The sequence below is a fragment of the Bacillus rossius genome, chromosome 7 (assembly GCF_032445375.1).
Source record: "Bacillus rossius redtenbacheri isolate Brsri chromosome 7, Brsri_v3, whole genome shotgun sequence".
In the NCBI taxonomy this organism is placed as follows: Eukaryota; Metazoa; Arthropoda; class Insecta; order Phasmatodea; family Bacillidae; genus Bacillus; species Bacillus rossius.
The window spans coordinates 37,007,636-37,021,649 of NC_086335.1; the positions used below are offsets into that span (position 1 = coordinate 37,007,636).

The 14,014-nt window shown below is 40.0% G+C and overlaps 1 protein-coding gene across 2 annotated transcripts in view; it reads left to right on the forward strand.

Annotated features, from left to right (window-relative positions):
* Positions 1-14,014, forward strand: part of LOC134533830 (corticotropin-releasing factor-binding protein) — a 138,980-nt gene that overhangs the window by 98,559 nt on the left and 26,407 nt on the right. Inside the window, exons 3-6 of one of the 2 annotated variants that reach the window (XM_063371512.1) lie at positions 1,067-1,227; positions 4,705-4,924; positions 10,732-10,907; positions 12,929-13,037. In XM_063371512.1, coding sequence (XP_063227582.1) covers positions 1,067-1,227; positions 4,705-4,924; positions 10,732-10,907; positions 12,929-13,037 — 666 coding nt within the window. The remainder of the gene's footprint in view (positions 1-1,066; positions 1,228-4,704; positions 4,925-10,731; positions 10,908-12,928; positions 13,038-14,014) is intronic. The other variant, XM_063371513.1, reaches the window with a different exon arrangement.

Here is a 14,014-nt window from a genome sequence, read left to right on the forward strand (position 1 = left end):
AACAGGACTCGCCCAAACATGCACAGCCCTGATAGCAGCTATCGTGCATTGGAAAGAGAGAGAGAGTACATCCCCCATTAAAATGCACACTGCAATCGAAGGACGAGACACGGTATAGCAATCATCAATGTGAAGCAGAACTATACCTGTGTGTTTCAAGTCTATACTTTGCTACCCACGGAGTTATAGGGATTATTAGGAGACGGTATGCAGTGACGTAGTTGAAGTCAATTTTTAACCTCACCGTAGCCATAGTGATCCGCCCAAAACATTGAGATCGGAAAAATCCGCGGATTAATTTTGCTATAGGCTAAAATTGAAAAAAAAAATCATAAGGTATTGTTCTGGGTATGATAATGAGGAGGACTCTGGGCCAATGGGGAACGTCGAATGAGAGACCACCTGGTGAAGAGGTCTTCGCAAGTCACCAGCCAATGAGCTGGCGGCACCCGCCCGAATGTGCAGAGGATTCTGGAGTCCATCCCTCAGAGGTCATCGAGTCCGCGAATTATTTTTTTTTCCAGTCCCTATTGACAAAAGAGACCGAAAAAAAAATTCACGGATTCGTTTCCACGATGGGGGCTGGAATAATTCCATCTGTTTTTTTTTTTTTTATCTCCGCGTTGCTGTTGCCGTGTATTTTTTTTCAGAGTTTTTGTGTCTCGTCGGACTGTGGAGGAATGAGAATATCCTTTATATGCACGTGGTTAAGTATGGTACCGAATCACGGGCTAATACTGTAGGTCGAGACCTCCTCTTACAACCCTGCAGCTCGTGGACAGCTGGTAGTTTGTCGGGTCCGTCCCAGAGGTCTTTGAGTCCATTGCTTGCGACGGTCAGCAAGCGTGGATGTCATCACACTGGCCAAACACGGGCTGACGGCTCCGTCGAGAGAGAGATAGAGAGAGAGAAGGAGAGAGAGGGAGAGATAGAGAGGGAGAGAGATAGAGAGAGGGTGGGAGAGAGAGAGGGAAAGAGAGGGGAGAGAGGGAAAGGGAGAGGGAGATAGAGAGGGAGGGGGAGAGAGATAGAGAGAGAGAGGGAGAGAGAGCGGCGCGTGTTGCAGACTGCATGACGGTGAGCTCGGAGGACGGGCGGTACTTCCACAAGGCGGGCGGCGACGAGGCGGCGGTGTGCGGGGTGTACCTGCTGACGGACCCGGACCGCACCGTCGAGGTGCGCTTCGACCGCCTGGACGTGCCGTGCGCGCAGGGCGGCCTCGTGTCGGTGAGTAGCGGGCCCCGGCTCCCGTCGCTCCAGCACACGCCCGGTCGCACCGCAACACGTGGCCACGGTGGTTTCTGCGCACATATCACACCCAATAAACTGAGTGTTTCTTACGAAACGGGGACTTCTTTTTTTACCGCGAAAAGGATAATCGATTATTAAAAAAAATACTTTATTGTTGCTGCATCATGCTTATTAATTATTGTAGTTGACTTGATGTAAGCTTCTGGACATACGCCATTGCTAAGCACACGTATGTCTGTGGAAGAATACTACAAAAAGACAAAAACACAAATTAGGGAAAAATAAAAAGCTGTTGTCAACAGCTGTTGTCCCGAAACGTCGCTTGTTTCTGTTTTAGAAAACTATCGTGTTTGTTTCGTCTTTTTCGTTTTGTCGTGTTTTTGTCTCGTTTCAACTGTTGTGCTGAATTTTTTTTTTTGGGTTTTATATTTTTGTGCTGTCATGATTTGTGTTTTTTTTTTTTCGTTCTGTTAGTCCATTTTTCTTTTTTTTTCTTTGTTTGTTGACCATATTCCTGTTATGGCATATTATGTGGTGTTTATATCCTGTTGACAACATAATTTTTTTTGCTTAATTTGTGTTTTTTGTAGTTTTCTTCTACAGACATACATGTGCTTAGCAATGGCGAATGTCCAAAAGCTTACATCAAGTCATGCACTCCCATTGCACAAATCTTTCAAAGATAATTAATGTAGTTAATATTATATAAATTATTAATATATTATTATTACATTAAATATTAATATATTAATTATTAATGTAGTTGATACTGGAATGCTATTCAGGGAAGGTTCTGAGATAATGCCCGGGATAAGTGTCCAGACAACATGAGCACGGACACGAAGCTACCGGGCTGTCGGGATCCAACCCACGACCCCTCGCGGCACGGGTGAGACGCGCTAGCGCTTCTAAGACCCGGACATGTCGGAGAAGTCGGGGAAGGTTTTGGCGGTGGTCCGTCTCAAAGGAACAATCACAGAATTTTCCCCTGAAGTGATTTAAAGGAATTAATAGAAAAAAAAAATGTTTGTGAGCGAGTCTTTCAGTAGCCGCCAGTTATGTGTCAACGTCATAACCTTGTCAACGAGCAAATTCGCGCATTCTCATCTTGTCAATACACTTGCAATTTTAAACTCGGACTCAGAATTTAACGTAGAAATATTTAAAATCATGCTAAGCGTGATAAATATGAGCAAGATCCAGTCACGGTGATGCTTACCATCGCTTAGACAGTACATGATCTGGTCAGGGCGCTTCTTCTTCGGACAGAAGCAACGAGGGGAGTGTAGCCGCATTCGTGTCAACCCTTCAAGGTTTGGTAGGGGTCCCTCCGAGCCTCCCCCAACACACGGGGTTGAAGGGCTAGTATCCTAAATTATTTTCCTTTTAATATTTAATGTCTTTGCAGATTATTATAAATTAATTCATAATATAAACACATTTTTATTGTTTATGAAAAGTTTACCCCACTAAACAAACCCATAATTAATGGTTTTTACTAACGTAAACTCAAAATTCATGTCAGTTATAGCATTTACTGAAAGCATGAAATCATGATATGCAGTAGATATGAGAGGCCGTTCGTATGTAGCCTCTTTTAATTCTTTATTTTTAGTGATTAATTTTTTAAATAAATAAAAATCACTATTTCTCAAAAACACAGAAACATGACTTTTTAAATGTTTAAAAAAAACATAACTGTTGTCGATTTAAGGGATGGTAATCTAAAAATAAAGGTTTTCAAGACGAAGACCGTACTAACGGTTTATTCTTAACTGTTTCCAACAGGATTTCAAGCTTTCAGTATATAGTAGTAAAGAAAAAATTTTGCGTTTAAATTCATAAAAAAAAAGATCTTTCAGGACATATTTCAGTATAAAATACCTTTATAAACAATTACATGTAAATTTATTACGGAAGTATTTCAAATAATTGGCAAAGAAACTTAGGTTACTAAATCAGTAAAGAATAAATTTTGCGTTTAAATTCATAAAAAAATATCTTTCAGGACATATTTCACTATAAAATACCTTTATAAACAATTACATGTAAATTTATTACGGAAGTATTTCAAATAATTGGCAAAGAAACTTAGGATACTAAATCAGTAAAGAATAAATTTAGCGTTTAAATTCATAAAAAAAATATCTTTCAGGACATATTTCAGTATAAAATACCTTTATAAACAATTACATGTAAATTTATTACGGAAGTATTTCAAATAATTGGCAAAGAAACTTAGGATACTAAATCCTCTTAACCATGACGTGACAGACTGACCGCGCAGGTCAGGCGAGTAAGCATGCCTTGATGCAGAAAAAAAATTTATACTACTTTTGCAAAAGATCATTTTGGAAACCAATTGCCAAATAAATTTTTTGTAATATTACTACAAGAATTATTTTTTTTTAACTTTGTACAACGCATGACTATGGTTATTATATTTTTTTTGCATTTTGAAATACAATTTGCGAAATAATACTGCGTATTTCTTACATAAAATTGGTGCCTGATTTTATATTTAAATTGAAGCATGACTGAAACTTTATTTTGTTCTATAAACGCTTATTAATTTGCGCAGTTAATACTGGGAAGCTATTATTTTTGGGGAACGGTTTACAAATTTACTTTAAACGTCGGAGGTACCGGGAACGATACAATGTCCGGGCGAGGATCTGAACCCAGTATTACTGCGAACACAGTTGTTATCGTGCAAGTGTGCAAAGAGTGACTTGATGTAAGTTTTTGGACATACGCCATTGCTAAGCACTTTTTTTCTGTAGAAGAAAACTAAAAAACTAAAAAATAAATAAATACAAAATACCCAAAAGACAAAAAAAAAACACAAATTAAGCAAAAATTGCTGTTACGGAATATTTTGTGGTGTTTATATCCTGTTGACAACAACAATTTTTGCTTAATTTGTTTTTTTTTGTTTTTCGTTTTCTTAATAAATAATAAATAAATAAATAAAAATACCCAAAAGACAAAAAACACAAATGAAGCAAAAATTGCTGATACGGAATATTTTGTGGTGTTTACATCCTGTTGACAACAGCAATTTTTGCTTAATTTGTTTTTTTTCTTTTGGGTATTTTTTATTTATTTATTTTTATTTTTTAGTTTTTAGTTTTCTTAATAAAAAATAAATAAATAAATAAAAATACCCAAAAGACAAAAAAACTCAAATGAAGCAAAAAAATGCTGTTACGGAATATTTTGTGGTGTTTATATCCTGTTGACAACATCAATTTTTGCTTAATTTGTGTTTTTTTGTCTTTTGGGTATTTTTATTTATTTATTTTTTATTTTTCTTCTACAGAAAAAAGTGCTTAGCAATGGCGTATGTCCAAAAACTGACATCAAGTCATGCACTCCCCACTGCACAAATCTTTCAAAGACGATGCACAGAGAGTGTGCGACGGAGAGACAGCGCACTCGTTGGGCCCGCAGTTCGTGGACGGCTGGGAGATGAACCGCCAGTTCTTCCCCTCGCCCTCGGACCACCCCAAGCCGCTGGCGCTGCGCTACCACGAGTTCTGCGGCGGCGATGACCGCAAGCTGAAGAAGCAGGTGTTCGAGTCGTCGCAGAACGCCGCGCTCGTGCAGTACCGCATCCCGGCGCGCGGCAAGGGCTTCAGCTTCAGCGTGCGGTTCCCCAAGAACAGCACGCGTGAGTCCGGCCTTCAGGATCCCACCAGCCTCTTCGGCCGGACATCGAGTCACCAGACCATCCCGTCCCGTTCATTTTGACGTGACAACGTCTAATAAATCGATGAACGCAGGCTGCACGCACGAAAAAAGGATGACTCGTTGTCCCGTTACGCAAATTGTCCTGTTACGCTGTGTCCTGTTACGCTGTGTCCCGTTACGCTCATTGTACGCTTGCGCCGCATCTATCTATCTTCAGACAATGGCCGTGAAAGCCTACGAACATTATTAATTTAACATAACGTCTTAAAAAAAAATATTGGTGTCATTAGTAGAGTTCTATTGCTAAAACAAAATATAATTTATTTTAATAAATTATTAAAATATTAATTTATACTTAGTTGGAACGGTGACCTTGCATCGCTTTCTCAAGCTTAGCTATGTCTTGCAAGTAACTATTTATTTTTTTCATTTTAAAGCATGATTGGAAGTTGTCGTCGGTTCATTTACTTCTCAATTAATGTAGTTTTTATTTTATTTTATTCATCAGAGAGAGTGTTACTTCACATAAATAGGTAGAGCCAAAAAAATTTGTTAGAATAGCAAATGCTAGTTTTTCGTTGTGTCATGGGTTTCAGGAAGAATATTCCACGTATAAAATATGATTTGTCTCCATTTTAGGCATTGGTTTTGCAGCGCAGTGAGTTGTAGAGTCGTAGTGAGTTGTATAGCCGTAAAATCCTGTGAAAAGAGCAGCATGCGGTCTGCCGACCCATGGGCCGTGGCAAAGGGAATCTGCTCTGCAGTTGAAGTCACTGCCGAGCGCCCTGCCACACTCTCAGCTTCATCGCTTCCAACACCTTCCAATGTGTTGCGTCAAATAAACTTGGAAGGTTATTGCGTTGTCGGAAACGGCACTAGCGCAGCCGTGTTTGTTTGAAAAGTTGGATGACTTGAGTTCCCCTCGAGTTGGATGTTGTATGCGATCGGCCAATCCAAATCGTGCCCAGAGAAAAAAAGCAGATTATATCCGTTACCGTCTCAAAAATTATTTAAAATTGCGAACAGCACATGGCTCATTAAAGAGATTTAAAAAAGTAAAAAAAAAAAAAACTAAAATAATGTTAATATGAATGTCGTATGAGTAAAAATGAAATTATGTTTCTGTAACTTTAAAAATCTCTTAAAAATTGATTTCATTATACAACGAATATTATTGTGATTTTAATTTATCCATGTGCAAAATAATAATAAGTTAAAAAAATTCCTTCCAGCAAAGTAATTCCTAGTTTATATTCGAAATTGAGAAACAAATTTGAAACGTTTGAGATAGCTCAGACCAAAAATAAACTTTGATAGTGTGAAATGATTTAAAACTTATTTGAGGATATATTTCCAAATATATTTTATAGAGAATATTGGTAGCCATTTTCAAACCAGTACTTCCCCTCCAACTCTATTGTCCAATACATTGGAGACAGATATTGGACAGTGTGACAGGTCCTCAAGCAATCTATTAGAAAAACAAACCAAAGCTGTATAAAGGCTAATGCCATAATGCCCCGTGCTGTTGTATGCATCAGCAGTGTGGGACTTCTATATATATAGGAATGCTTGAGAAGAAACTGGAGGGAGTGCAGAGGAAAGCAGCTAGGTGGGTGAAGGAAACTGGAGGGAGTGCACAGGAAAGCAGCTAGGTGGGTGAAGGAAACTGGAGGATAACCGTAAGAAGCGGAAAGGGAGAGTATCTAAATAGTCCAACAGAGCTGACGAAGGAAATGGGATGGGAGATCCTAAAGAACTGAAGGCAGAAGGAGAGGCTAGTTAGCATGTGCCAAGTGCTGAGAGATGTGGGGAGACGAGTTGAGATGGGGAAGCCTAGAAGTAGGAAGAAGAACACTAGGCAAGAAAGTTGGTGCATAATTTATTGCTTTAATTAATGTTTCATTCACACATAATTTTTTAAACCACTGGAAAGCTATTCAGGGAACGGTTTACAAATAATTCATACCATTGAAGGAACTGGGACAACACATGCCATAAATGCCCGGGTAAGAAATCGAAACCGGTATTACTGCGGACACTATTTTGTATTCTTCCAGTTGTTTCCATGTAAATGCATAAATGTACAAATATATGTAATTTTACGTGAATATTTCTGTTAAATTTGCACAACGTGCATCGTAATTGACCCCAAAGGTATTCGCGATGAAGAACGGCTCGCTCAGCAAACACTGCCGCGGTGTGCAGACTGTCGCAAGCCTCTTTACTTGGGTGGGCAGGCTTGGCCTGGCCGTGCCAAAGTTACTGGCCTGTGCTGATGCCAAGCTGGGCTTAGTTACGGCTTCGTCAGCTCTACTATTTCTCACGCCACTGAACGAACCTATTAAAGGGCTCGCCTACTCTCACACACACATATGGTGTCGAGAGCTTCGGAAAAAAAATCCACGCGATTTGATAACTGCTGGGGGTCTGTTGACGAGAAGCATTTAAGAATGGTTTACTTGTAGGACTCGGGTGTAGTTTGATGTTGAGTAGTTAAAATATAATGACATTGTTAAACATTTGTAAATTAATTATATAAAGAGGGTTCTTATTTGTTAAAATATGAAATGGTCTCTAATAATAACCCAAGAACAGTATAAAAGGCAGATTTGTGATAATCTGCAGATAAGTGTATTTACATGGGCACCAAATTTAAAGGAACTTAAATTGTTTCGTCAGTCAGTAGTGGTTTATTGAATTTGTTGTTATATTATCAATTCACTGATTTAACCTTGTGACAGTGCATTTTCTACACTGCTGCCTTATTACTGTTTATGTGAAGTTAGAAACCTTAATACCTGTTGGCAATGTTGATAAAAATAATATCAGAAAATATTTTTAAAAACTATAATTTATAAATAAAATATATAATAATGAATTAACTATAATTAAATAGCAACAGTAATTGATTATGAAATATGTACATCAATATATAAATTTAAAACATATTTCAAAATTTTCATTATTACTTACCTTCACATAATGAAACACGACTCTATACAAATGCAATGTTTTCAACACAAATTTATTTATTGTAAACATAGCTGAAACGACGACTGTTTAACAATATTAACTTTAAGATGAAAAATAGTAACGTTTGTACATTTTTTTGGACAATTTATTTCTCCCCGTCAGTGTTCTCCTAAGAAATGGGTTCGTAAATATTACTAAAGTTGTGTTCAAAACTGTTTAACTGACACATCTAACTAAGAAAATGGGTTTTCATTACATGGAAAACAATCGGATAACAGTCGCTACTGTTAGGTAAATGTTGTAATTTGATAGATTAACGAAAATATATTTAATTACAAAGGCATAAAACTCAAAGAGGCCTGTGAGAATAAAAACAAAAAAAACGTTTGTAGTAATTGAATATTTATTGTTCGGAAGAATATTTACATCACAAAATTTATATAACTCTCACAGTTTCAAGCTCCAAGACTATAGCATCGTGTTTTGTCTGCTGACATTTTCGTTTCTCATTCGCAAGACACAAGAGAGTTCTTGACACACGCTTCTACTTAACAACGTTGCGTGTCACTGCCTCCTCTAAACCGTTTAACTGATAACGGGGTGGGAACTCGTCAGCGAAGAAAGGAAGCTGTGGATTCCCACGAAGGGGGAATGGGGGTGTGTATGTCTTGATGGAAATATTAATCACACAGGAGTGCGCCATATGGCTAAGGGCAAGGACTAAAAGGTATTCTGGAGGGAATTACTGCGCGAGATGGAATTAATCGTCTCGCCGCGCGCGCTCACGTACCTAGCAAAGTTTGCGAAGAGGTTTGTGTTCATCGAGGTATGTTTTCCTTCAGCAAATATGATTAAGAGTCAGAGCTCCTTTCAAGCAGCGCCCTTAGACTAAGACTTTGATACAACGAGAAGGTTACAATACAGCAGGTAAATATCCGTCCCATAAGGAAATTTAATACTATTAACATCGTACGCAATGATAATAGTCTAAGCACTTGCATAAATATTTAACGGAAATAGAGCAAATGTCTAGTTCATGAAAAATAAATTATATTATGATACAGTGATACCTAAACATTATTGTATATATTTTCGTCTAAAGGTGTCCTAAATATACAATTTTGAAATCGGTAGATTTCTAAAATTTATCGATATCATTCCAAACTATTTAGAATAAGTTTCTGTCTATAACAACTACATAATTATGCTTCCAGTGTGTTATCTATTTTAACGTTGTCAGTGCAAGGAAAACCTACAGGTCTTAAGCTTAAAGTTTATGTTGAGTTATGCTTACTGCAGAAGGATGTTTAGTGAAGCGAAAGTAGGTATATATTTTGCAGGGTTTCCGAAAAAAAAATTTTCAACGTGAACAAACAGTACATTAATTATTTTAATAACTGACTGAGATAACCCAATGATGAAACATTTTATAGTGTTTGGAAAAGGAGGAGACTGCTCACATAAACGGAGACAGATCACTTAAACGGAGACGGATCACGTAATTGGAGACGGATCCCCCGGAACATAACACTGTCGCGTCTGTTGCTTCCACAATGCATGTAAACGTAACAAATTGCAACCAATGAGATTGCATTTAAAGTTTACGAAATATTAATTTAGCCTATTAAAAATATATATATTATGCTTCGAGAACATAACAAGGGACGAATTCGCCTATACAATAAAAATAAGCCACAAATTATCCATATAACACTAAAAGTGACAGACACAAGAAATAAAACACCACAAAATTACAAATAAAAATATTTACTCACGTAATTTCTACGTTAATCAAGAATACTTGCGAAAATTAGCAATCTAATAGACCAAACACCTACTTCTGTAATGGGTCAAAATTACTAATTCTCAGCTGCAGTCTGTCCACCGTTTGATATATATATATTTTTTATTAAAATTAAATGTTTATATGTTTTTATGCCCAAACGTTTTTTTCCCCAGATTGTTTTTTTTGTGTAGTTACACCCGTTTGAATTTTTATATGATATTAAAAATTTGTGGACACTTAATTTCTTGCTGCTTAAATCATCGGTAAATATCACAGATGCACTTTATATATATTAGTATATTTTTTTATAATTATGTATATGATATAATTTAAATTTTCACAATTTAAAAATAAATAAAATTTTCGAGTTTATTCAATCAGAGTGTTTGTTATATTCATAATATTTTCAAGGAGTGCCTCAGGCGTCTTGCAACCTCCAAGTGTAATAATGTTCGCAGGCTCTCACGGCCATTGCGCGAAGTAGCTCGGCTGCTGGGTTGCAGCCGCGTCCTGCAACCCAGAAGCCGAGCTACTTCAACCTCCAAGTGGGATCGTTACCACAACGCCGAAGTACCACAACGCCGAACGTACAATAACGCCGAATACCATAACGCCGAATGCCAAATTGACCGCAACGCCGACAGCTAGAAAACTGCTGTGTACCACAACGCCGAAATACAGTAACGCCGAAAAAATGTTGCTGTGGGTTGAGGGGGGGGGGGGGGCACAGGAGCAAAATGAAAAAAACAACTGAATGAATTTGTTTGCTAACCTTACCTAACCTAACCTTTGTGGCAGTCCTGCAATGACATTTTTTTTACGGGGTTAATGTATTTCGGCGTTGTGGTAATTCGGCGTTGTGGTACACGGCAGTTTTCTAGCTGTCTGGCGTTGTGGTCAATTTGGCATTCGGCGTTATTGTACGTTCGGCGTTGTGGTATCTCGGCGTTGTGGTGCGTCCCGCTCCAAGTGTGATGGCGTTACTTCAGAGCGTGTCGGTGGAACGTACGTGCGTGTGCGTGCAGCGTGCAACATCCTGCTGGAAGGCGCGGCGGACGTGTACACGCTGCGCAACTACGGCAAGCGAGCCAACTGCAGCCTCACCTCGCTGTACCCGGCCGCGGTGAAGGTGCTGTCCCTGGACGTGGGGCTGGCCAACCCGGAGCGCGGCCTGGAGGTGGAGACCGGCACCTTGCACAAGGTACCAGCTACCCCTTCCCTTTCCCTTTCAGGCCTGGGAGTCACTTCGGCTCAGGATTCGCTTTTAAAACACAAAATTCTTTGGATGAGAATCACACACATACTTTCTGCGCACCCAGGGCCGGTGCAAGGTAAATTGGCGCCCTAGGCGAAAAACCTTAATGTCCCCCCCCACCCCCCGATCCGGACACCCAAAAAACAAAAATTGTCCTTGCCTCAAAATACATCACGTAAGCCTAATATTTTGTCAACAATCAAATGTAAGCAGGCTTGTGTTTTTTTTTACTTTTTTAACTTATTACAAATCATAAACAAGTCGCCGTGGGCTTTAAATAATTACTTGTATCAATATAAACATTCCAAACTGTTAGAAAAATCCATTTTCATCTAGTTTTTCAATAATCGTTAAACACATTATATGAGCTGTAATGTGTCGTGCTGCGCCGCCCCCAGCTACTTGGCGCCCTAGGCGGTTGCCTAGTTCGCCTATATGGACGCGCCTGCCCTGTGCGCACCGTCGCTTGGATTCGCTGCTTGAATCGTAAACGTTGCTGTGCCACCATGAAACGCAATAGCAACTAGCAGAAGAAAAAAACAACAACTGGAATTCCAATGAACGGTTTCAATATTTGGGCAAGTATGAAGAAAACTGTGGATTTCAACCCTAGAGTCCACTGAGTTGGCGAATTTTTTCCCGGGCCCTATCTTCAGCTGTTTCAATTAAAGACATCGCAGGCATTTTTATTCCTCAATTTCGTCACCGAAGCTGGTGTTTATAGACGGCCCGTTAGCTGTATGTGCACAGACGTGTCACTTGTTTTACTTAGTTTGCCAGCTTGAGTCATTACGAGATAAATATGCTGCGTGACGTCGTGGGACTAATTACGGGAAGCGTTGGGGCAGAAGCGATAAGCGAACACTCCCAACGAGTACAAAATACCAGCGACGCAGTTCTGCGAAGTTTTAATGAGTGTTTTTCCGGTTATGGCTTTCCAGAATAGATGGAAACCTGGCCGATCTTACTCTACAAATAGACTTCTTTTCTACTTATTGGTGACACGGAAGAAGTGTGTTAAATTATTAGTAACTAGAAATTTTAAAGAAAAAAATTGGTTCGTTATGCAGTTATTTACGTATTTATATATATAAAAAGCAAATTGCACTCAATAACTATGGGCTGAATTTCCTTCTTTTTCTGAGAAAATAAATATATTTGTCAACTTTGCTTTAATAGCGAACTGGTACTTTTGCAGGGGTTATATGTTGGCTCTCGCCAATTTGTCGTAAGTAGGCAACTCCGCGGGGGGAGGGGTGGAATCACACGGACTAGTGATGATGCAGATATAGACTAGTCTACTGCGCATGGCGTACGAATTGCCAGTTTTAATGTCAAAATGAGCTTACGTACATAGATACAAGGTTTGTTCGCTTACAGACGGCATTTCAACAAACTCTCGGTTTTGGCTAAATCATCACAAGTCCAGTTTTATTTCGATGCAGCCCAGATTTTAATCGAAATGGCCTCTGAATATCAAGCTCGTAGCCTACTGGATTGAAAACTAGGCCACACAAAAGTGACGACGAGATTTTATATCTTCATCAACGCGCCAAACTGATGTCATCCGCAAAAAAAAAAAATTTTTTTTTTTGGACATAGTTTCATCGAAAACAAGTGTTAAGGTACAAGCCAGTAAAAAAATCGTCCAATACGAAAACGTATGCGGGTGGAGTGTAAAATATAACTGGTGAGTTTTAGCCCGACACCAAATAGATGCGCGATGTATCTTCGGTAGGTTAGGAAACATGCACACGCAAGGGCATTGCAAGGGGGGGGAGTAGGGGGGGAAGCTCTAGACATTCAAAAAAATGTAGCCTAATGCAAAAAAAAATACATACTTTTCCCACAACTTGCCCCACCCCCCAGGCCATGAGATGGCCATCGGCTGGCGACGCCCTTGTGCACACGACCTACTGTTACCGTTGCTTCTTGCCGACTGTGAGTGGAGGCTGATGCTGTTGCAGTGCCGCAAGAGGGGGCTGCCGGACTACGTGGAGCTGGGCGGCTCGGAGGGCCTCGACACGTCTCGGCTGGTGGTCGCCGACTCCGTCTGCGGCCTCGACTCCAAGCCCGGTGCGTGCCCCACTGCCCCTCCACACGGCCGGCCAGCCCCTCGCCTCGTCGACGGCCCGAGACGGGTCGTCACCACAACGCCGAAATACCACAACGCCGAACGTACAATAACGCCGAATGCCAAATTGACCGCAACGCCAACAGCTAGAAAACTGCTGTGTACCACAACGCCGAAATACAGTAACGCCGAAAAATGTTGCTGCATGGAAAGGGGGGGGGGGGCCACCACAGGAGCAAAATTAAAAACAACTGAATGAATTTGTGTGCTAACCTTACCTAACCTAACCTTTGTGGTAGTCCTGCAATGACATTTTTTTCGGGGTTAATGTATTTCGGCGTTGTGGTAGTTCGGCGTTGTGGTACACCGCAGTTTTATAGCTGTCGGCGTTGTAGTCAATTTGGCATTCGGTGTAATGGTATTCTGCGTTATTGCACGTTCGGCGTTGTGGTAACGACCCGCCCAAGACTACCCGGCTGTGCACCAGTCTGTTCACGAGTTCCAGAATCAAGTTTATAAACTGTATTCTTAGAAGCGTTATAGAATGTCTAAAATACGTTTTTTCTTAGAGTAATTTAATTTTCTAGGCATAAAACCACCAGTAAAGATTCTTGAAATAACTTAAGGGGCTCTATATTACACCTTTATCTTCTTTTCTTTACCATTTGATGTAACGTTACACCGCTCAGATCTCAGAGATGCCCCATGCACGACGAGAAGACTGCGAGCCAGTCCGTAGGCGACGCCGCACTAGAAGCACCAGCGAGCTTCGCGCTTATCATCCCGCCTCGCCGACACCGATACACGCCTGACGTGTGCTATGACAAGCATAAAAATGTCTAGTAAACTTATAGAGTAGGTCTCTTGTTTCGGAGACTTTTGTCGTAAGGCTTAACAAGGATCGACTCTGAAGGCTTAGGATTTTGAAGATGCGTGGTACTGAGCATGTCTCGGCTGTAGTTATATCAACACTGAAGGT